A 22553-nucleotide genomic window follows, 5' to 3' on the forward strand; every position below is an offset into this window, starting at 1 on the left:
AAACCTTGCTTTTGTTTTTCTTTCTTAGCTATCGCAAAATAAGCATTAAACTGATGCAACCAAGAATAAATAACACTAGCATCCATTTTACCATCATACTTACTGAACGTGATCTTCTCTATGACGGGGTTGTGGGAGTCCGAATCTCTGCTTGTGCTACTTGAAGAACTACCAACTTCTTTGACCGGTTCGGACTTTGAGTATCTGTCGGACCATCTCTTGCATGCGTTGGTCTCTCAGTGCGTCATGCTCTAACTCCAAGGCCGCTCGCCTTTCTTCGCGCTCGCAATCCAATTCGGCTTTTCTTTCTTTGTGCTTACGCTCTATGGCTGCCATTCTTTCTTTTGCGTGCTTCGCGCTCGTGCTCCAAAGCAACGCGGTTCGCTTCTTGTTGTAACATCATGTTCATCATCGACTTGACCAAAGCCTCCAGCGGATATGGTACAATCCTTGGCGTAGATGGGGAAGGGGGAGGGTCCGAAAAACCTCCTGGTGGAGAAAATTCTTCTTTACCTTGTTCATGCTCATCACCTTCATGCAAAGTATTTATTCCGCTTCGGGTGATGACCATACATTGAGATCTTTGTTCTTAAGTTCATGAGGAACGGGATCTTGTGGTTCTTGGTTCTTGAGGGTCTTGAGTCTTGAGGTTCGTGAGTCGACACGCCCAAGTGGACTTGGGTTACGTGCGACCGCAACAAGCAAAAAAAATTCTTGTGGTTCTTTCCTTGAGTGATACAGAACACTGCCAAAGCTCCGATACCAATGTAAGGTGCAACGGAAGTGAATGTTGAACTTTGCTCAAGATGAGTGCTCCAAACTGTGCTCAAGGGTTCTTTTTACGTACGAAAGGGAGAGCCTTCCGTTCCTTTAGTGGGAGAGTGCAAATGATCACAAACAAAGTGGGTAAACACTGTGCATGAAAGTACTGAGACTGAGAGATAGAGAGAAGAATACGACACCAGAATGTTGTTAAACCCTCCTCCGAAGGCCCCACTCTTTATGGCGGGAGCGGTCTACGATTGATTGCACAAATCTCTACAATGCAATGGACTTGCCGACGATGAGACGGGCTGAAATATGAAAACGTCAAGGGTTAAAATCTGCAAATCTTTATCTGCTGAATTCTGACTCTATGTCAATGACAACGGCGATGACAAAGATGCAACGACGACGCGCTGAAAACGCAGATGCTGAAATCTGCGTTCTCCGGGCTGAATCTGCAAACTTCGCTGATCTAACCGTGCGGCGAGGATGTGCTGCGGGAAGGTGAGGTCTGTGAGGTTTGGGGGTTTGTGGCGGAGTCACAATGCTGAAAACTGAAAACGTTGGCTCAATGGGCTGGTCTGACGCCGTGGATCTACAAAACGCCGAGGCAGATATGCAATGCAAAAACGCTGGCTGTTTTGGTGCTTGATGCAAAAACGCTGTACAGGATGCTGGACTCTGCTACCGCCGGGGCTGATCTGCAATGCAAAAATGCCAAGGCTGGATTGATGAAAGACGCTAGGCTATCTGTTGGCTGAAAACACTAGGTTTACTGCCGGGGAAGGTCTTGCTGAGAAGGTGCCTGTTGAACTCTTGTTCCTGCTGCCTCTTCTGCCCAAAAGTGCTAGCGCTAGGGTTTCTTATATAGATCCTTGCTCGTGTTGCCCTACCCAATTCCCAACAAAAGTCACTTAAAAATGATAAGTTAAAATTGGCTAAAATAGGAACCATGCACTGTAAAAATGCTCCTGATGGGTTCTGATGGTAATCTGATGATCATGCTGTGTGCAACCAGAGGATATGTATCTACATTAAGTGTCTTGACATGCACGGTCTGCGAACAGACTCACAAAAGTGCCAGAACACTTTCTAAGCTAATTGAACTAAACCCATGTCATGAAGTAGCTTGTCCACGTACACATAGGGTTAGATGTGCACGTGACACATGGATCCACGTATCACGAGTCTTTTTTGGAAGGCATTGTTTGAGAACATGGGCACTACGCTTAAGTTCTCATCTTCGATTCATCCACAAACTGATGGACAGTCAGAAGAGGCAAATTCTATTGTCCTAGATCTGCTCAAATGTTATGTGTCTGAGCACAAGGCAACTTACAAACACCATCTCCCATTGGTTGAATATGCTTACGATAACATACTGAATGCATCAACAGGTGAGGCGCCAATCGAGATAGTAGAAGGAGCAAAGAAAGTCCCACACATTTTTCAAAAAATATGTTCAAGATATGGATGAAACATACAGGAAGATAAAGATTGCTCTTGAGAAGACTCGGGCTAAGCAAAAGAAAGCTGCCGATCGTCACTGTCGTGAACTTGTATTTTCACTTGGTGATTAAGTACTCTTGCTCTTTGAGAAGGCCAGGTTAAGGAAAAAAAAAGGCAAGGAACATTTGTCTCCAAAGCTCAGTATGCGATACTATGGTTCTTTTCAGATTTCAAAAAAGATTAGCAATGTAGCCTATAGGTTAAAGCTACCGGAAGACTAGAAATTACATAATGCTTTTCATGTCAGCCTTCTAAGGCCTGTTGTTGGTGATGTGCCAGAGAATATGCTTGATGAGGAATAGCCCGAAGTGGAAGAACAGATATTGGCACAAGGAAAGAAAGGTTAGAAGAAAGGTTGCAAGATGCTATTTGGTGAAGTTCAAGAACTATCCATCTATGGATGCTAAATGGATGGAAAAGTCTGAATTGGTTGATTCACCTCAGCTAATGCAAATATATCTTGAAGCCTTTCACATGGAACCCACAGTGACTTGATGTAGCTCTATGGAGCAAGGTGAGAGCATGGTTAATGATGCTTAGAGGAGTAGTTAAGCAATTGTATCTACTCTTTCCATACATAATTTGGCCAGAGAAGTTTGTACTTGAGAGTACACCAGAAGAGTTCTATGCTTGATATGTATGGTAGCCAGGTTGGTGGGATTGTCTAATCGTCCAACGCTACATTTCCGGAAGCATGTATATCTTTGATTCCTGTCATAGAATATATATGATATTAGGAGATGTCAGCATGTATTATTGGCATGCAAGCAAGGTTGCTTGCAGTATTTCAAGGGTGAGGGTCCCTCGCCGCACTTAATAAGTTGGTGGATACTAGGAAACTAACTCAACGGAGGCATAGTGCCAAGGTGGGGTCATCCAGAGAAAATCACCCGAGAACTGGGCTATATTGCATTTTTGGACGTGGTCCCAAGTCTGAAAGATGGTCAGATGACCAATGAGAGTCCAATGGAAGCATCTGTTAAAATTTAGGGAACTGCTATTTTGGGCCATGAAATCTGTTCACGTCATTAGCTCCAGAATGACAAGAGGAACATTTCATTACTTTGCCGCTGAGTCAACTGAGCAACCGGTTGAGATATATTTAGACCAGAAGGTCCAAAGTGGGGAATTAATGCATGCGTGCCACTTGGCACTTTTTGGGCATTTTACTACTTAAGAGAGAGAGAAGCGTTAAAATAAAACGTGGGCTGCATTTTCTAGCTGCATGGTGGATTGTTGCAGGTACCCAAGCTATTGTGTGCAAGCTTTCCCTCTCATGTACAATGTAGTGCAAGAAATGATGTCCTGCACACTAAGTCCACAAGAGAGCGTTTACATTCCTTGACTTTCTCTTCAAGTTGCATCAAACGTGTTGTTTGCATCTCAAGTGTCCTCTTGAGATTCCCATTCTTAACCACAAGTATGGCATTCTCCATTGCAAGTGCCCGTAAGTCTTCGCCTTTGTTTACAGTCTCTTGCAACGATACCAAGTATGCCATGATCATGGTTTTGGATGTCCTTGGTTGGGTGGTTGTGTTTCTATCTCCACACTTAGGAAATTTTGGATCATTTTCCACAATGGTTGTGGACCTTGTTGAAGAAGAAGAACCCTTGCGAGTGCCGGAAGATATTGTATGTAAAATAAGAGATGAGAGTCAACTTTCTCTCTCTCTCCCCTACGTGCAGTAATGTAATGCCCCACAAGAGGGCTCTTCATTTGACCTCTGTACAGTTGTGTGGTATTATGCTTCTGTGCCGAGGCAAGAACCTCTTTGAGCAGGAACAGGCGTAGCTAATTGCTACTCCGAAAGCATGCATCGGTGAGGGTGGTAACCTCACCTTACAGGTGCATTTCCAACGCTGGTTATGTGCTGTTTTTGGACTGTTTTGCAGCCGTATGGATGCCAAAAGCATTGGAAACAGTGCTCCACTGTTAGAGGACAATTCCGGGACTCTTTATGGTTGAAAACAGGGTAAAAACCAGTAAATACAGCGAGCTGTAATTTCTGTTTTTGGGTTGAAAACAGAGGGTTTGTGTCCTTGGAAGTGAGTTCAAGCAGGGGGATTTGTTCAGGGAAAGTTTTGGGGTTAATATGTTGCCGAAATTTTACCAGAACATGTTGATCTAGTTGGATACAGGTGAAGATTCCCAGGACTCTAGTTTTGTAACTTTACCCTCTAAAGGAATAAAGAAATAACGAAAGGGGCACCAGTTTTTGGGGTCTACAGGTGGTCGGCATCTGCTCGGAGCATTCTAGCTTCCGAGCCGTGTGTGCTTTGAAGTGTTAATACCCGTTACAGGTTCCTTCTGCTAGCTCTGTGTGTTAAAGCTTAAAGTAAAGTTTTGGGTGAAAGCCTATGTCTACCGCCCTACGGGCCGGTTTCAGAGTTTCCAACCCCTCGAGTGAGACCGAGAGATTCTGAGGTGTCCAACGAGATGAAGTGATGTGTCGAGTCTAGATCAAACTGGATCGGGACTCTCCGCCCATTTAGATTGCCCTACCCCTTTTGTATCTGCCTTTTTCCTTTCTCCTTCTTGGTGTTAGCTTGTGCGTCAGGGACTGAATTTGATGTTTGAGGGCGTTTCTTAAGCTGTGTGCAATCTGGTTTCCTGTGGCCTTTCTCGCCACAATAGAAACATTTGTCCTCTTTCCTGTAGGCCTTCAATTGAGAGGGAGTGAGGAATTTACTCTTCTTAGCCCCCTTTGGCTTCTTTTGGGCCTTTGGGTTGATCTCAAGGCTGCTTTCGTGTGGGGGTATTTGTCTCAGTGGAGAGAGCCTTCTGCTTTGCGTAGCTTCGAGCGTTCTGAGAAGTGGCCTTCTGCGAAGGCCACTTTGAACTGACGGATGAAAGCTAGAGCCTTGTTGACCACCCTCCTTCCGTTGTAGCATTCAAATTTGACGTCCATATCTCCATCTTTGAATGTCTTCTTCTTCTTGTGGTGTCAGGACTGTTTCTTGGAGATAGCTTTTGAATCTTTGGGCACCAGGATTTTGTGTCGATTCTTTCTTTGATCCTCGTCTTGCTTTCCTGCATCCAGTGGTTGATCTACAGCCTCGTTTGGATGAAGTTGGAGATCCTCATCAGAAATGATATTTTCCAGGTTCTTCATAAAAGAATTATTTGACGAGTAATTCGAGTAATTTAGCGAAGGGATTGAATCTTGTTTGTGCTGTCGGGAGGTTCCCACTGCAGGATCCCCCTGGGATTGTGTTGGAGCCCTAGTCTGACGTATTTCTTTGATCGGCTTTAGGGGATTTTGAGGTGGCTTCTCCACCATCTTTGCTTTCCCTTTTCAAGGGTCTTAAGCACTTGTGACACTTCTGGCTGAGCGACAGTGACTTGTAGTTCTGCCATCGGTTGCCCAAGCTACTCGAGCTCTTCTGCTTGTCTTGCCATGACGGGTATTTTTTTTGCTGCCAAGGGTGGGAAAGTAAAAGAGAGGACCTTGGTTGGATACCACTATCACGGAAACGGAAGCGTGAACTTAAATACTTTTGTGATTAGTTAATTAAATTCACGTATCCACACGGAGCAGAACTTGGAAAATAACGTTGAAAGAGAATACAACACTAGAGACTAGAAGATGGGCTGGTCCACCCCCTATGAGGAGATTTTCTATTAGTTTGAATTGTTACAAGCATATAAAATGGAAAAGTTATGTTGTTCTCTGTTCCGAGAGATTATTCTGATGCATAAAGATGCATGTATTCATGAGCCTATTTGGCTGAAATTTTTCATATCTATAGCTGAGAACGGCTATTTCTTATTCGCTATGGAATCTTCTTGGCCGGAGAGATCTCTTCTGTTATCTGCTCACGTAGGGGATGACCAAACGAGTACTCCTTGGCTGAAAACTGCTTTTGAAATTCGTTGGAGAGCTGAAATGTGCGTGGACAGCCGATACTACGCTTGTCTGAGTGCGGCTCCTCCCCATAGGGACGCACACAAGCTCTTATGGCTACCATCCACCTATGCCGCATGTTGCAAAGCCTTGCATGGGCTTCACGGATGCCAGAACATGGAATCGTTGAGAGGAAGGGAGAAAGCTGTGTGTGTGTGTGTGTGTGTGTGTGTGTAAACTGTTGCAGAGAGGTCCCAGATGGTAGCACGCTACCTCCTTTTATTGTTGCTGGGTGATTTTTGCACTAGATTGGCGCTGCACGTGGAGAGAAAAAGGACACGCAAACTGCCCACGATGCCCCCTTCCTATTTCTCATGCTGGTTGCTGAGTTCTTTGAATGTTTATTAATTAAAGCTACCCGCGTTCTGATTGGCTCGGCCACCCAGTTTTAAAGGTTTTAAACCTTACACCTAAAAATGAGTGTTAAAACGCCAGTCTCTAACACATCTGGAGCATTATTTCTCGGTGGATTTTTCGTGTCAATTCCCACTCAGTCTGCCGACTTCCATCGGGACGTATTTCCACTGTGTCCGGCGAGCCACTTTCTTGGGCGGCACCCCAAAAATATTAAATTTTAACTTTTCTGAGCGGACTGGGGACACCATCTTATTCATGTGCTTGTTCTGAATTGTGTCCGACTATTGTTTTACTTATCATACTATCCAGACACGGATAAATTTCCAAATGGCACATTGCACGTGAAAATTTACACGTTGATTAAATTATTAATTGGTACCAATAAATTCATAAATCTATTATGTCTGCACAAAAAGTAATTTCATTTATCTGTAGCCGTAGCTAAAAGTATTACAATCTCCTTTGGTGTAATAAAGGTAGGTGCTCGAGTCACGTCGATTGAGCATACTCTCTTCAAAGGACAATTCCTCTACTAATCATTTATGATCCTTGTTACAGGCTTGGACACTCCAAGGGAGAAATCAATAGCTACAGACGAACATAAACTGCAAATAACTAAATTGAACTTGAATAGAGAGAGAGAATACGAAATGGCGGAGTTCTGCTCCTAGATGCATTGGACCCAAAGACTGGCCCCTTTCGGTATTTCTTTATTGACTGCCGATCACAAAGGTACAACTCCTGAGGGTCCAACTCTCTGAGACTCTATGTCTAGATGCATTGCAAGAGAGTGCCCCAAAGGACTCTTATATATTGTTATAAGAAGTCCTCAAAGCAAGAACCTCCAAAAGCATGAGGTATAAAATGTGGCGCCTAAAATTGCCTATCCATCATGGCTACCACGTCAGCATGGGCTGAGCTGCCACATCATCCCCTACAGCAAATAATGTGTTCTGGTTTTGCTGAGGTTAGGTCCCTCGGCCATGCTTCATCGAACGAAAGGATTAGAGTTTTCAAGCTCTAACCTCTGGTCCTCTCGGCCAGTCTTTTAAGTTGGACATGCCACAACACAAACTTGTGACATACCCGCCTCTTGAAAGAATGTAGTGGGTGTAGGTGATCACAACTGTAATGGAAAGCTTGCCTTTTCCCTTGTCTCATGCAGTGTGATGATTTGCTCTCGCGTATTTCTCTCCCCCCTTCCACATATGGGAATGCCCCTCTAGTTGGGCTTCTCAGACGACCATGTACAGTTCTGGGGGTTTTATGTGCGTTTGCCAAGGCAAGAGCCTTCTGTACAGAAACCGGATTAGCTAATTGCTAATCCCCTTCAGATATGCAGAATTTCATCGCAAAGGAATGCGAAAACGGAGAGTTTTCTCTCCTGAAAACTCGTCCGATTTATAGAGGAAATGTCCTATTGCGTGCGGGAGCACATGAGACACGGGTAGATGTGTTTGCTCGGCATCAAAATGATGCGAAACAGGGAATTACAGCCTGTTGTGTTTTTCTTTGTAGTTTTAGGGTTTCACACCTAAATTGCAAAGGTAATGCCATGGGAGCCTCGGGAAAGCCTCGGGTGCTTGTACATGACAATTTAGAGAGATTTCCCTTTTGGCGCCAACAGGGTGTGGCTATCTACTTCAGAGCGCTCTAGCTCCCAAGTCGTGAAATGTCTTGAAGTGTTGAATTCCTACCATAGGTTTCTTTACGAAGTTCCTTTGTGTTGTAAAGATAAACAGAGTAAAGATCGGGTCAAAGCTAAAATCTACCGCCCTACGGGCTGGTTTCAAAAAGTGTCAAGAACGACACAAGAAAGTAGCAAGCAACCATGGAGGCAACCTGTGGTTGAAGGAAGGTGACATGGGTGCTTCTTAAGTTTGAAAAGGCATGCCTTAGAAAGATGAAAGGTAAGGGGAAGCTTTATCCAAAGTTGAGTATGAGATATTATGAGGTGGGGTGAAAGCTGATACAAAGAGAATACAAAGGGTGAGCTGATACAATGGAGCTCTCTCGCAGTCGAGGCATCATGTACATATACGTCAGTATCCGAGACGGCTCCTATGTCGTGCCAGTATGGTATGGATCCTTTGTTTCAATCTGCGTCGATATCGAAAGGGCCCTCTCATCCGTGGGTGACAGGACCCCCCCAACTCTATCGCCCGATCAAGCAGTATGCCTCTGGTGTTGTTATGCTGTGGGGGATGCTCGAACTCCTCTGTCTATGACTGTCAGAAATTTGTAATCATCCGCTGTCGCTGGATCTCTCTCATTGTGCCCCTCTTCAAGTGGTCCTCTCTATGTTTGCGAATCTCCAGTAAGTATAATCCGAGGCATCTCTGAACTTGGTATCTCATGACTCTAGAAAGTGGCCCAAAACCCTCTCTGAATAGACAGTGAAAGCAGCCTCATATCTCATAGTATATTGGGCAGTGACATATGTAATGTAGCTCTGTCTTGGCTCTATTTGGCACAGGGGACAAATCCTGGACTCAGCGGGTACTCCTCTAAATCTGTCTGTCTCGATCTCTAGCTGATGTGAGGATGTGCGTATCTGATCAATAGCACATCGTATCCCGCGGGATAGATGAGTATCCATGTATCCTGATCTGATCACAAAACCATCCTTTGTGAGTTGGAGAAGATGCTCTCTATAGAAAGACATCTTCGTACCTAGCTCATGTGTAGGTTGTATCCATGTCCTCTTCGTATCCAACTGAATCAAGTGTCACGTGACACATCCAACCCTATGTGTCCGTGGACAAGCTACAGCATGACCAGGGTTCAGTTCAGTCAAGTTTGTCTAGAATATGAAGTGATCTGGCACTTTTGTGAGTCTGTTCGCAGACCGTGCGTATCCAGACACTTAGAGTAGATGCATATCCTCTGGTTGCACACAACATGATCATCAACATTACCACCAGAATCCATCAAGGGAATTTTCTAGTGCATTAGACCTATTTTCCCTAATTTTGACATTTTTCACTTATTTATTAAGTGACTTTTATTGGAAACTAGGCAAGGCAATTTTGCTAAGTTTGTATATATAGAAACCTACTGCTAGCACTTTCTAGCGGAAGAGGCAGCAGGAGCACCTTGCTCAACAGGCACCTTCTCAGTAGAAACCCCCAGCATGGCCTAGCGTTTTTGCATCACAACAGAAAGCTAGCGTTTTTGGACCAGATCAGCCTTGGCGTTTTTTGCATTGTAGAGCAGCTTTGGCATTAGCAGACACAGCAGAACCACTTCATGACAGCAGATCAGCCGTTAGTAGATTCCCCCACAACAGTAGATCAGCCCTAGCATTAGCAGAATTCAGCCTAGCGTTTTTGGAGCAGCAGGCGACCTAGCGTTTTGCAGTTCCTTCGCGACGGAATCCACAGTAGCACCAGCCTTTTACAGTTTTCAGCAGTCAGATCCCGCAGTAGAAGTCCCGAACCTCGCAGATCTCACCTTTCCGTAGCAGATCCTCGCCGCACGGTCAGATTCCGCGAACTTTATAGTTTCAGCCCGGAAACGCAGATTTCAGCATCTGCGTTTTCAGCGCGTCGTCATTGCATCGTCGTCATCGACATCGTCACCGACATAGAGTCAGAATTCAGTAGATAAAGATTTTCAGATTTCAGCCCTTAGCATTTTCAGATTTCAGCCCGTCTCGTCGTCGTCCTCATCGTCGTCGACATCATCGGCAAGTCCAAAGCATTGTAGAGATTTGTGCAATCATAAGTAGACCGCTCTCGATGTAGAGAGTGGGGCCCTTGGAGGAGGGTTTGACAACTTCCCAGTGTCGTATTCTCTTCTCTCTCTGTCTCTCAGTCTCAGCACCTTCATTTGCATTGTTTATCCACTTTGTTTGTGTCCATTGCACTCTCTCACTAAACGAACGGAAGGCTCTCCCTTCCGTAAGTAAAAGGAACCTTGAGCACAGTTCGGAGCACTCATCTTGAGCAAAGTTCAACATTCACTTCCGTTGCCCCTAACATCAAGTCTTGTCTGATGAGCCTGGTAATCTCTGCCCTTGTGAGGGGGATGGAGGGTGCATCTAGAGAGAACTGAAATGGGGGTAGCGAGTCCATACTAAAGCCATGTAACTGAAACCAAGATGCCATTTCTGCATACCAACATGATCTATCTCCCGGCAATGCCAACTGTCGCGAAGACTGTAGTGCTAATTGAGCATATCTGTCTCTAGGGAGAGCCCAAGTGGTGTGCATAAATGAAACTGATCGAGTGAGTGTCTCCACTACCAATGGACGAACAATGAGCTCCGCCCTAACAATGTCATGTGGTATGGAGGCCTTAGCCCTAATCATCCGAGAAATAATAGACACCAAGGGCTTCTCCATACATCTCCATCCATCAGTACTGCCAGCTCTATTATGATGATCAACTGAGGGGCCCCATATCTCCACTCCGTACAGCATGGCCGAAGTGACCAAAGTGTCAAAGAGCCAAAGCTTTGTTCGAGGTATCTGGAACTGAAACTGAGAACATATCCTCTCAAGTCTCCCCAATGCTGCATAGGCTCTGGTCAATCGCATATCTGCTGCTAGCCTCAGGGAAAATACTGGACCACTGAAAACGGCCCCAAGATAAGTGTATGTATCTGCATACTCCATAGTCTCTCGACCATATGTAAAAGTGGGGGCGGACCTCCTTACCCACTGCGTTGTGGGGTTAAACACCATTACCTTGGTCTTACCAAGGTTCTCAGACAATCCACAGTCCCGTGCAAATATATGCCGTGCATCCAAATGACGGTGCATCCCTTCTGGAGAATTGGAGCTCAGCACAATATCATCAGCATATAATAGCAATGGAATCCATGTCCCTGCAAGCTGAGCACCTCTATCACCCTCTGTATGTACATAATCTGAAAACTCATCTACATATAATCCAAAGAGAGTCCGAGATAGGGGACAACCCTGCTTCACCCCAATGGTGGAGTGAACAATGTCGGACATGCCTTGAGTAGTACGTACTTGTCGTACCACTGTCTTGTATAAAGCTAAGATCCCCCAGATCAGCTCTATGGGCACCCCCATGTCTTTCAATCTACGTATGAGTCTGGCTCGTGGCACTGTATCAAAGGCTTTGCGAAAATCCACAAAGCTACAATATATCCTCCTGCCATGGTGTCTACCCTCCTTAATAATGGTTCTGAGTGTCAAAATCTGGTCGAGTGGAATCCTACCTGTCCTGCTGCCCGTATGCCCTCTTTGAGAGAAAGAAAGAAAAGAAAGAAAGATTTTTTTACGTCCATAAGAGGCCGAAATCGGCCTCTGAGACAAATCAAAGTACATGGGGGTAAGTGTCCTCTGGATATCCTATGAAGGATAAAAGGTACAAAGCAAAAAATAGCTATCCTGTGTAATGACTGGGAGAGAAGGGAGGTGGTACAAGGGTAGGGGGGGGTAAAGCTCTAGACCAGGGTAAAAATGCAATCCTATATGTTGGGGTATATACAATCATGAGAGAAAGTGCTATCATATCTTTAGCTCCATCCAGTCCCGTAATCAGGGTGTAAGACATGATGCATGGGTGGGTGAGGTGTGCACAATCCGCGTAGGATGGCGGCTGGGTCTGCAAAAGCCGAGATGCATCTCTCCTCTAGAGATCTGTAGTAACGCTCTTGAATCTCCTGGATCTCTCTCTGGTGAAGTCGGGGTGCCCTACGTCCGTGGGGACATGGACGCCTGTGAGCTCGGACCTCAGCCTGCTGTAGAGTCACTCCTCTCTGAGTAGTCTGGGATGGTGGTACTACTGTGTCCCTCTGGAAGAAGTCTGTGAGCTGTGTCTGGCGCTCGTCTCTCACGATTGATGATGTCTGAAGGAGAGAGTCCCTGTGCTGCTGTGCCTCTATGAGGAAGCGGCCGAACTGTCGCTGGTCTCTGGACTCAAGAATCTGATGTAAGGTGGGCTGATCTGCAAACAAGGTCGGGTATCTGCCTCTGATCTCCTCATATGCTCTGCATCTGCATACAAAATGCTCCTCATTCTCAATGTCTGCTGTGCAAAGTCTGCATATCCTCTCTGCTCTGGGGACATGTGTAGCTCTCCCTTCCTCAATCTCTAGCTGGTGTGATGATACTCTGAGTTGTCCAATGGTGACCCGTGCTCTGTGCGGCATGTAGACATCCATGTACCTCGGTCTCTGGATGAACCCATCTGCTAGGATGGTCAGGAAGTGGTCTCTGTAGTACTGCCTCTTCGTAGGAAGAGGCTCTCTGGGTGTGATCCATGTCTCTCTGATGTATAGCTGCCAGAGATCCTGTCTGAGAACTCTATTCCTCTCATGGTGTGAGAGGCGTATGTGTGGGGAGTCGGGATCATACTGAAAAGGAGGCAAGTCTGTGATGTCTAGGCCATGTGATGTGAACCACTCTATGACCTGCGAGTACCATGCTTTGGTGTCCCCTCCTGGTGTAGCTGTATCGATGCCTCGAAAGCTCTGCGGGTGAGTCTGTCTGGTGGCAGCTCTCGCATGCGCTGGATGAAGCAAACTGTCTGGAAGAGGGCTTCTACTAGCATCGGGGGTGCCGCTAGCTCTGCTCTGATGATGTTGTGTGGTACTGATGGTTTGCTATGGAGCAAACGAGAAATCATAATGATCTGTGGGCGCTCTATCTGTGTCCAGAGAGATGCTAGTAGCCCTGGTGCCCATACTGCGGCAGCGTACATCATGGCAGGTGTAACTAGAGTGTCAAAAAGCCACCCCTTGGTACGGGGCTCTTGGAAGTGGGCCTGGTGGCATCTGCGCTCTAAGGTGGCCAGTGCTGCATATCCTCCTGTAAGCCGGTCTCTAGCTGCCTGGGTCATGGAAAATCTACCAGTGGTGCTAGTGAAAGTCACCCCCAAGTATACATATGAATCAACTACCTCAACCTGTCCACCTGCTACAATGAGCACTGCTCTACTTCGGACTGTCCTGGAGGTGTGGAAAATCATGACCTTGGTCTTGCCAAGGTTCACTATGAGCCCTCTATGTGTGCAGAAATCATCCAAGGCACGTAGGTGGCTCTGTAGTCCCTCCTGTGTCTTAGAAACTAGAATAATATCATCTGCATAGAGCATAATATGGACTGGTGTACCTGCCAAGTCGGAGCCCGCCTTGCCTGCTCGTAGGATGTAGTCTGCTATCTCGTCGATGTAGAGGCCAAATAGGGTCGGGGAGAGGGGGCATCCTTGCTTCACACCAATGGTGCTAGCAATGGGGTCCGATACTCCACCTGGGCACCGCACTCTGCCTATGACCTGTGCATACAAAGAATGAATGGCCCATATCATCTCAGATGGTATCTGTAGCTCCTGGAGACGCTGAAAGAGTCTCTCTCTAGGGATAGTGTAAAAAGCCTTGCGGAAATCCACAAAGCAGCAGTAGAGTCGTCTCTTCCGTGCTTTCGCTCTGTCGATCAGGCAGCGAAGCACGAAGATGTGGTCGATGGTCGAGAAAGTGTGTCGAAACCTTGCCTGTCCTGGTGCGCGTAGCCCTGATGCCTCTGCATATGTGCTGAGCTCTGCCTCAAGAACTGCTCCATATAGTTTGGCCAATGTGTGGCCAATCATGATAGTCCTGTAGTTCCCTGGGTCCAAGGTGTCACCAGATTGGTGGATAGGCACGATGGTGTGCATGGTCCACTCCTCTGGTAGTCCCTCAACCAAAGGGCGGTTGAAGAGACGTGCTATCAAGGGGGAGAGGGTGTCTGCTGCATAGATGAGGTGCTCACTCTGTAGTCTAGTGTGGTCGGCTGAGCGGCCATGCTGGAGGCGTCGAATAGCCCTCTTCACCATACTAGATGTGAAGAAAGTCGAGGTGGTAGGTCGGGGGTCGGATGGCTCCGGGATCAGTGGTTGCCCAGGTATCTGGTATAGGCGCTTGGCGTAGTCATGCCAAATCTGAGGATCCTCCAAGGGGGTGGTGGGGCGTGGCTCTCTGAGAATCCTCCATGCGGTGGCACAGTCAGTACTCATGAGAAGATGGTATAGCTCAAGCTCCTGCGCCTCTTCGAAGGCCCGCCGTTTACGGCGTGTGATGGCCTTCATCTGTCGCCTGACCTCGCTCTCAATGATCTCCTCCAAGGCTTGTCGAGCCCGTAGCTGCCTGTATAGATCCCTACACTCGTCATCGTACCACCAGTTCTGGGGCATCGTCCCAGAGGGTGGAGGTCTACGAGTGTGGGTAGTATGTGGAAAGCAGCTGAGGGCCGAGGTGTGTAGAATTGCGGAAAGCTGGCTAGTGAGTGTAGAGAGTGGTGTATCTGGGTCGAGAGTGTAGATCCCCTCATAGACATGTGATGAGTAAACTCTGGCTAGCTCATGTGTGAAATGTATGGTGGTGTGTGGTGTGAGTGTAGGTGGTGTGTGTGAGATGGGTGAGCCAGTGAAAGAGAGAGCAAGATATGCATGGTCAGCCCCAATAGGTAATGGGGGGATGGTGAAGGATGTGAGGAGGTGAGCTGCCTCTCTGAAGCCGATGATGTAGTCCACTGTACTGCCGCCGCTGGGTACTGATGGTGGTATGCAAGTCAAGCCTCCAGATGATGGCCATTGCGCCATCCTGTTGTAAATAACGAGACGGTGCTGTGATCCCAAACGAAGTAGATGTCGCCCGTATGGTTTCGGTGTGGTGGTGTCTCTGGAAGTCCTCTCTGCCTCTGTGTTCTTCATGGTGGAGAGTAGCTCTGGGTCGTCAAAGTCGTAGATGTCACACTGTCTACTCTGTGTCCTGGCGTTGAAGTCTCCCGTGAGGAAAACTTCTCCTAGCCTCGAGTATTCCATGATCTCCTCCCGTAGACATGCATATGGTGAAAGTGTATCATCCTCCTCCTCCCCGCCCTGTGTATGAGCTTCATTTGTCTCTCCTCCGCCTGTCTGTGTGAATCTAGAACCACTGGGTGCAAAGTAGCAAATGGCAATGTAGAGAATGTGTTCCTCAGAGAGCTCAATCCGCACCCACATGTAGCATGCTCCTGGGTCACGAGCTACTATCCGTATCCTGCTATGGAGTAAGCGGCGGTAGAGGACTGCTACTCTGCTAGATCCTCTAGTGGTGTTGTGCCGTGTGCACTTCCTATGTGTAGACTCCCACTGATAGTCCTGTACTCGAGGTAGACCTCTCTTTGAGCTCTCATGTGTCTCTGTGAGTAGAATGATGTCTCTGTTATGCATCACCTCCTCTAATCTCCTTGAGAGAGAGAGAGAGAGAGAGAGAGAGAGAGAGAGAGAGAGAGAGAGAGAGAGAGAGAGAGAGAGAGAGAGAGAGAGAGAGAGAGAGAGAGAGAGAGAGAGAGAGAGAGAGAGAGAGAGAGAGAGAGAGAGAGAGATGAAATGAAATGTTATATTAACGTCTTCAAAAGGCCAAAGTGACCTATGAGACCAGAAAGTTACAATGTGGTGGATCTAATACAAAGTCAGAGTAACAAGATGATATAATGACAGAATGACAAAATAAAATACTATGGAATCCTAAACTGCTAGGTGTGAACTAAGCAGCTAGCTGGGATAGCTAGATCACAAGAGATCCAACATCGGTTGCTGGCGGGTCTCATCAATCTCCTCCATGGTTAGTAGTCTGACCATGCCAGAGTGATCCGAATCTTCTGATGCAGCCTTTGTCGATGCTGTGTAGTCCTCCATAGTCGTGGGCGTCTGGACAGAGAGAAATGTTATATTAACGTCTTCAAAAAGGCCAAAATGACCTATGAGACCAAAAAGTTACAATTGGTGAATTTGATACCATGTCTGAGTACGGAAATTACAAAGTTACAGAGAACTAACACTAAAACACTAAGGAGAAAGGAAATTGGGGGGGGGGGGGTGGGGGTTGTGGGTTCAGATGAAATCTCTCATCGGTCACTGTGGAATCTCATCGACCTGTTCCATGGTCAGAACTCTGGTTGGGCGTCTTGCGTGTCGAGTTAGAGTGATTTGTATCTTCTATTTGCAGCCTTCATCGGTAGTGGGAGACCCCCCGAGGTCGTGGACGTCTGGATCTGCCAAGTTCAGTGGCTCGGTCAAGCAGTGTACCTCTAGTATGAGTAGGCTTTGAGATCTGCTGTAATGACTGCTCCGTTGCCTCTCCTCTATCTGGTGTAAAGATAGAGGTCGTGGACGTCTGGATCTGCCAAGTTCAGTGGCTCGGTCAAGCAGTGTACCTCTAGTATGAGTAGGCTTTGAGATCTGCTGTAATGACTGCTCCGTTGGCTCTCCTCTATCTGGTGTAAAGAAATCCGTGATTCGTCTCTGAGACTGTCTTTCCCCTGATGTCCTTAGCAAGCTTTCCCTAAGTCTGCGTAGCTCTAGCAGGAACAATCCGAGACACCTCTGATCCTTGTATCTCACGACCCTAGAAAAATGTCCAAACGCTTCTCTGAATAGATAGTGGAAGCGGCCGCTTATCTCATAGTATGCCGGGCAGTGACATGTGTAGTGCAGCTCTGTTTCTGGCTCTAAGTTACATAGGTGACATATCCTGGCTCATGCCGGCACCCCTCGAAATCGGCCAGTCTCGATCTGTAGCTGATGTGAGGATGTGTGTATCTGTCCAATAGCGCATGTGTAGTGCAGCTCTGTTTCTGGCTCTAAGTTACATAGGTGACATATCCTGGCTCATGCCGGCACCCCTCGAAATCGGCCAGTCTCGATCTGTAGCTGATGTGAGGATGTGTGTATCTGTCCATGTATGCAGGCCTAGTCACAAAGGCATCCTCCTTGAGTTGGAGAAGATTCTCTCTGTAGAAGGCCATCTTCATGCCCAACTCCTGTGTCGGCTGTATCCATGTGCTTCTGGTATTTAGCTGAATCAGATCCTAACATCAGAGTCTGGTGATCTCTGTCCATGTGAGAGACAGGGAGGGTGCATCCAGAGAGTATTGAAGCGGAGGTAATCTATCCATGTTGAGACCATGCGACTGAAACCATGATGTCATCTGTGCATACCAACATGCTGTATCGCCTTGTAGAGCTAGTTGTCGAGATGACTCCAAGGCAAGCCGCGGGTATCTGTCCCTGGGAAGATCCCATAGACCGTTCATAAAGGAAACTGATCTCGTCAATGCCTCCACCACGAGGGGAGGGGCGGCTAGCTCGGCTCGGATAATCTCATGTGGTACTGAGGCCTTAGCCCGAATCATCCGAGCGATCATAGAGACCAGAGGCCTCTCCATACATCTCAATCCATCTGTGTTGCCAGATCTCCCATGGTGGTCTACTGAGGGTCCCCATACATGAACTCCATAGAGGATAGCTGAGGTCACTAGAGTGTCAAAAAGCCAAAGCTTTGTTCGCGGTTCTTGAAACTGAACCTGTGAACACATCCTCTCCAATCCTCCCAAAGCTGCATATGCTCTCGTCAGTCTAGTCTTTGATGCTCTCCTTAGTGAAAACACCGGTCCATCGAAGACTACCCCAAGATAGGTATATGCATCTGTGCTCCACAGTCTCCTGGCCATACATAAATGTGGGTGCCTACCTCCTGACCCATTGTGGTGTAGTGTTGAACACCATAACCTTGGTGTTTTCCAGATTGACAGACAATCCACTGTCACAAGCAAATGTATGCAGAGCATCCAAATGACGCTGCATCCCCTCTGGGGAGTCAAAAATCAGTACAATATCATTAGCATATAGTAACAGCGGAATCCACGTCCTTGCTAGCTGAGCCCCCCTGTCCCCTTGACGCTCTACATAGTCTGAAAACTCATCCACATACATCCCAAAAAGAGTCGGGGATAGGGGGCATCCGTGCTTTACTCTAATAGTGGAGTGGACCATGTCAATCATTCCCTGAGTGGTGCGTACCCGCCCCATCACTGTCCTGTATATAGCCAGAATACCCCATATCAGCTCTGTAGGCACACCCATGTCTTGTAGTCTGTGTATAAGTCTGGCTCTCGGCACTGTGTCAAAAGCTTTGCGGAAGTCCACAAAGCTACAATAGATCCTCTTGCCATGGTGTCTACCCTCCTCAATAATAGCTCTGAGTGTCAGAAACTGGTCAAGAGTGGAGAAACCTCTCCTGAAACCTGCTTGCCCTGGTGCTCTTATGCCCTCTCGCTTTGCCCATCTACTCAGCTCTTGCTCAAGAACGGATGCATACAACCTAGCTAATGTGTGACCAACCATGATGGTGCGATAATTCGTTGGAATCAGGGGATCTTCTGACTTGAAAATAGGCACAATCGTCGACATACTCCAAGTCTCCGGGAAGCCTTCATACATGGCTCGACTAAACATCATAGCCAGGAGCTCTGCAAGCATATCTCTGGCATGGATGAAGTGCTCTGCTACCAGACCATCATGATCATGTGCTCTGTAACAAACTTGGACACTCCAAGTTAAGAATCAACCGCGACAGCACCAAATAACCACTTCAAAACAATTCACAGATCACAATAGATTTGCACTGGCCCGGCGGAGTTCCGTGCCTAGAGATATTGGCCCCAAAGACTGGCGCCCCTTTCGGTATTTCTTTTTGTATTAATCAATCATCAAAGTACAAGAGAGCGGTTAGGGTTTCACTCTCAGACTCTGCGTCCAGATGCCCTGAGAAGTGAGGCCCTCACCACTAATTTAAAGGTTACAAGGGATGCCCAAAAGCAGAGCCCCAAAAGCTTTTAAAATCAAAAGCATCAGTTCTCTCTCTCTCTTAGAGAGTCTTTTCTCTTTTTTTTTTTAATAAAAAAAAGCAAAAGCAAAATTCGCGTCGCTCATCATTTTCCAAAAAAAAAATAATTTTTTTTTTTTTTTAATAATCCGCCTCCGCGATTTCCGGAATTTAGGGTTTTTGGCAATAATTAGGGTTTGCAGGAATTTTAGGGTTTCTGGCAGAAATTAGGGTTTTTGCTGTCCGCCACGTCATCACTTTGTGACATACCCCCCTCTTGAAAGCATTGTAATCGACCGCGATTACGCCTGCAAAACCGACAAAAGCCATAAACCGTCTTAGCAGACACTGACTGTTAGTACCTACGTACTAGGAACACACATCTAGCACATGTACAAAATCGACAGTCACATCACATGACATCACAGGACATCACCAGACATCACTGGACATCACATGACATTCAACATTCATTCGGATCTTAGACCATGATTTATCGGCAATGTAGCTAGCAATCACATCTAGGTCCAATCGGGACCTCATCGATGTCCGATTGACTAACCCCTATTGCAACCATGTCTATTCGAGATCAATCAGACCAAAATGCTGCAGTCATTTCGGCTATCAGTTCCTGCACTCACAAGAAGTCAAGAACAAATCAGTATCATAATCAGGAATTCCATTTCATAAAGTCATCCAGCAGAATACTGTCAGCTCTCAGTATCCCTGAAGCTCAAAGAGACATCAGTGACTTTAGTATCAAAATCGAGGCATCTGTTGACAAAGGAGTGGAGTAACTCCCCTCTTGTGCATCCCACTGCACCAGATCTTCGGCCAAGCTGAGTTTCTGGGTTCCGTTTGGAGTAGACTATGCTAAACCAAAACATCGAGGTAAAGTTTCACAATCCGAGGAGTATCTGCTAGGTCCTCCTCCTCCATCCACTTCGCATCAAATGCAGGAAAGTTCTTGAACTTAACCAAGAACCGCCTTCAGACTTTACCCTTCTTCGTATCATTATGTGCCAAAATCTGTTCAGGAACAAGGATCTCCTCGTTTTCTTCCACTTTGGGTTGCTCATCAGGCTCCCCATCATTAGGCACATCACCCTTAACAGGGTTCAAGAGACTCACATGCAATGCATTATGAATCCTCCAAGTATCTGGCAGTTTCAATCGGAAGGAGACATCATTTATCTTGTCAGTAATCTGGAAAGGTCCGTAGTATCACATACTAAGCTTTGAAAAAAGCCTCTCCTTTCCCCTTTTTTTTTCTTAGGCGTGCCTTCTCAAAAGTAAGAGCACCCAATCATCCTCCTTCAGTTTCAAGTCGCGACGATGGCGATCCGCTGCCTTTTTCTGTCGTTCTTGAGACTTCTGTAAAGTCTCGCGAACCTTGGCAAAAGCCGTATCCAAATCTCGCGAATATTCATCCGCTTCAAATTTCTAATCTTTCGTGCTCAGGAAGGATGGAACCTTCGTAGCAGTTTCAACAATCTCACATGGCATCTTCCCCGTCGAAGAGTGTATCGTGTTATTGTAGGCAAATTCCACCAAAGGTAAGTTCTTTTCCCATTGAGTCTTCTGATGCGAGATACAAGACTTCAATAAATCGAAAATCACTGAATTGGCAATCTCAGATTGCCCGTCAGTCTGCAAGTGGAACGATGACGAGAACTGCAACCGCGTGCCAATGTTCTCCCAAATTGCCTTCCAAAACCAACTCATAAATCTGGGGTCTCTGTCGGAGAGAATCGTCTCAGACGTGCCATGTAATCGGAAAATCATCGTGATCATTCTGTATTCTCGGGAGATCAAAAAAAAATGAAATCCATTTCAATATTTTCCCAGGGGCGGGTGGGTATGGGTAAAGGCTGTAACAATCCCTGTGCCTTATGCCTGTCAAACTTGACCTTCTGGCATACCAAGCAACTGCGCACAAACTCTTCCACATCCTTCTTCAGTCTCCGCCAAAAGAAATCTCTCTCTACCCCTTTCATGGTGGTAGCAATGCTGCGGTGACCCGTAAAAGGTGGACAGTGGCAATCAGTCATAACCTTTTCCCTCAACGGCTGTGTAACGCACAACATAGTCTTTTTCATCAAGTAGCCTTCCCGAAGGGTGTATCCAGCTACTGTCTCCCCATCCCATATCCGTGTGAAAATATTTGCAAAACCTGTATCTGTGGCATACTGATCGACCATATCCTCGAAGCTCCTATGATGTATCGCGGAAATAGCCAGAACCAACGATTTCCGAGACAAAGCATCTGCCACCACATTCTTCTGTCCCTGCACATGGACAATCTGGAAGTGGAACTGTGACAAGATGTTCACCCACCGCATCTGCTTTTCCGAAAGCTGCTTCTGTGACAAGAAGTAGCGCAAACTCTGATGGTTTGTAAAGACAGTAAAATCCGCTCCGAGTAGGTAATGCCGCCACTGAGTAAGAGCATGGATAACCGCCAAAAGCTCTTTCCCATAGATCTGTGTTGTCATCTCCGGCCTAGAGAACAAACGGCTCTCGTAAGCTATGACATGGCCTTCTTGCATCAAGACCGTACCCAGACTACGACCACAAGTATCACAAAATACTTCAAATGACTTCTGCAAGTCCGGCAAAGTCAAAATAGGTCCCGTAGTCAATTTCTCTTTCAATGTCCGAAAGGTAGTCACCTCTGTGGGTCCCCACGAAAAAGGTACTCCTTTCTGTGTCAAGGTATGCAAAGGGGAAGCAACCTCTGCAAAGTTTCGTATGAACCGCCTGTAGTACGAACACAGTCCCAAGAAGCTTCTAACTTCATGGACATTCCTCAAATCGGGCCAATCACGGATAGTCTCTATCTTGGCCGGGTCCATTCGCACTCCTGCTGCTGACACAATGTGTCCCAAAAAATGTATCTCTGGTAGGAAAAGTTCACTTTTCGTAGCATTAATCACTAATGTGTGATCTCGTAATGCCTGAAAGACTTGAAGCAGATGATCTCTGTGTTCTGCCTCATTCTTGGAGAAAACAATGATGTCGTCAAGGAAAGTGTCAACAAATAGCCTGTACTCTCGAAAAATCCTATCCATCATCCGGTTAAATGTCGCAGGAGCATTGGTTAAGCCAAAAGGCATCACCAAAAAATAACCCAAAAGTCGTCCGAAAAGCTGTCTTGTAGACATCTCCTGGTGCTATCCTGATCTGATGATATCCACTCTTCAAGTCAATCCTGCTAAAGCACGAGGATCCCTGTAACCTGTCGAGTATATCATCGATCCTAGGAATCGGAAATCTGTTCTTGATGGTGATTTCGTTGAGAGTGCTATAATCGATGCACATTCTCCAAGATCTGTCTTTCTTCAAAACCAACAATACTGGAGAGCAATACGGTGAAGTACTAGGCTGGACAAGACCCTTTTCCAAGAGGTCTT

The 22553-nt window shown here is 46.5% G+C and overlaps 2 protein-coding genes and 1 pseudogene across 3 annotated transcripts in view; 1 reads left to right on the top strand and 2 right to left on the bottom strand.

The window, feature by feature from the left end:
- The window catches only part of DCL1 (dicer-like 1), a 193755-nt gene that overhangs the window by 62987 nt on the left and 108215 nt on the right, over nt 1-22553 (top strand). The gene's annotated exons all lie outside the window — the stretch shown is intronic.
- On the bottom strand, nt 11998-15624 carry LOC147430779 (uncharacterized; annotated as a pseudogene).
- LOC147430780 (uncharacterized) lies at nt 16410-19686 on the bottom strand. The gene is given in 1 exon segment (XM_086493337.1): nt 16410-19686. A coding segment is annotated over 1 exon segment (987 nt). The 5' UTR covers nt 18104-19686; the 3' UTR covers nt 16410-17116.

This window comes from Adiantum capillus-veneris, chromosome 21, assembly GCF_014529385.1.
Source record: "Adiantum capillus-veneris isolate H3 chromosome 21, ASM1452938v2, whole genome shotgun sequence".
Lineage (NCBI taxonomy): Eukaryota > Viridiplantae > Streptophyta > Polypodiopsida > Polypodiales > Pteridaceae > Adiantum > Adiantum capillus-veneris.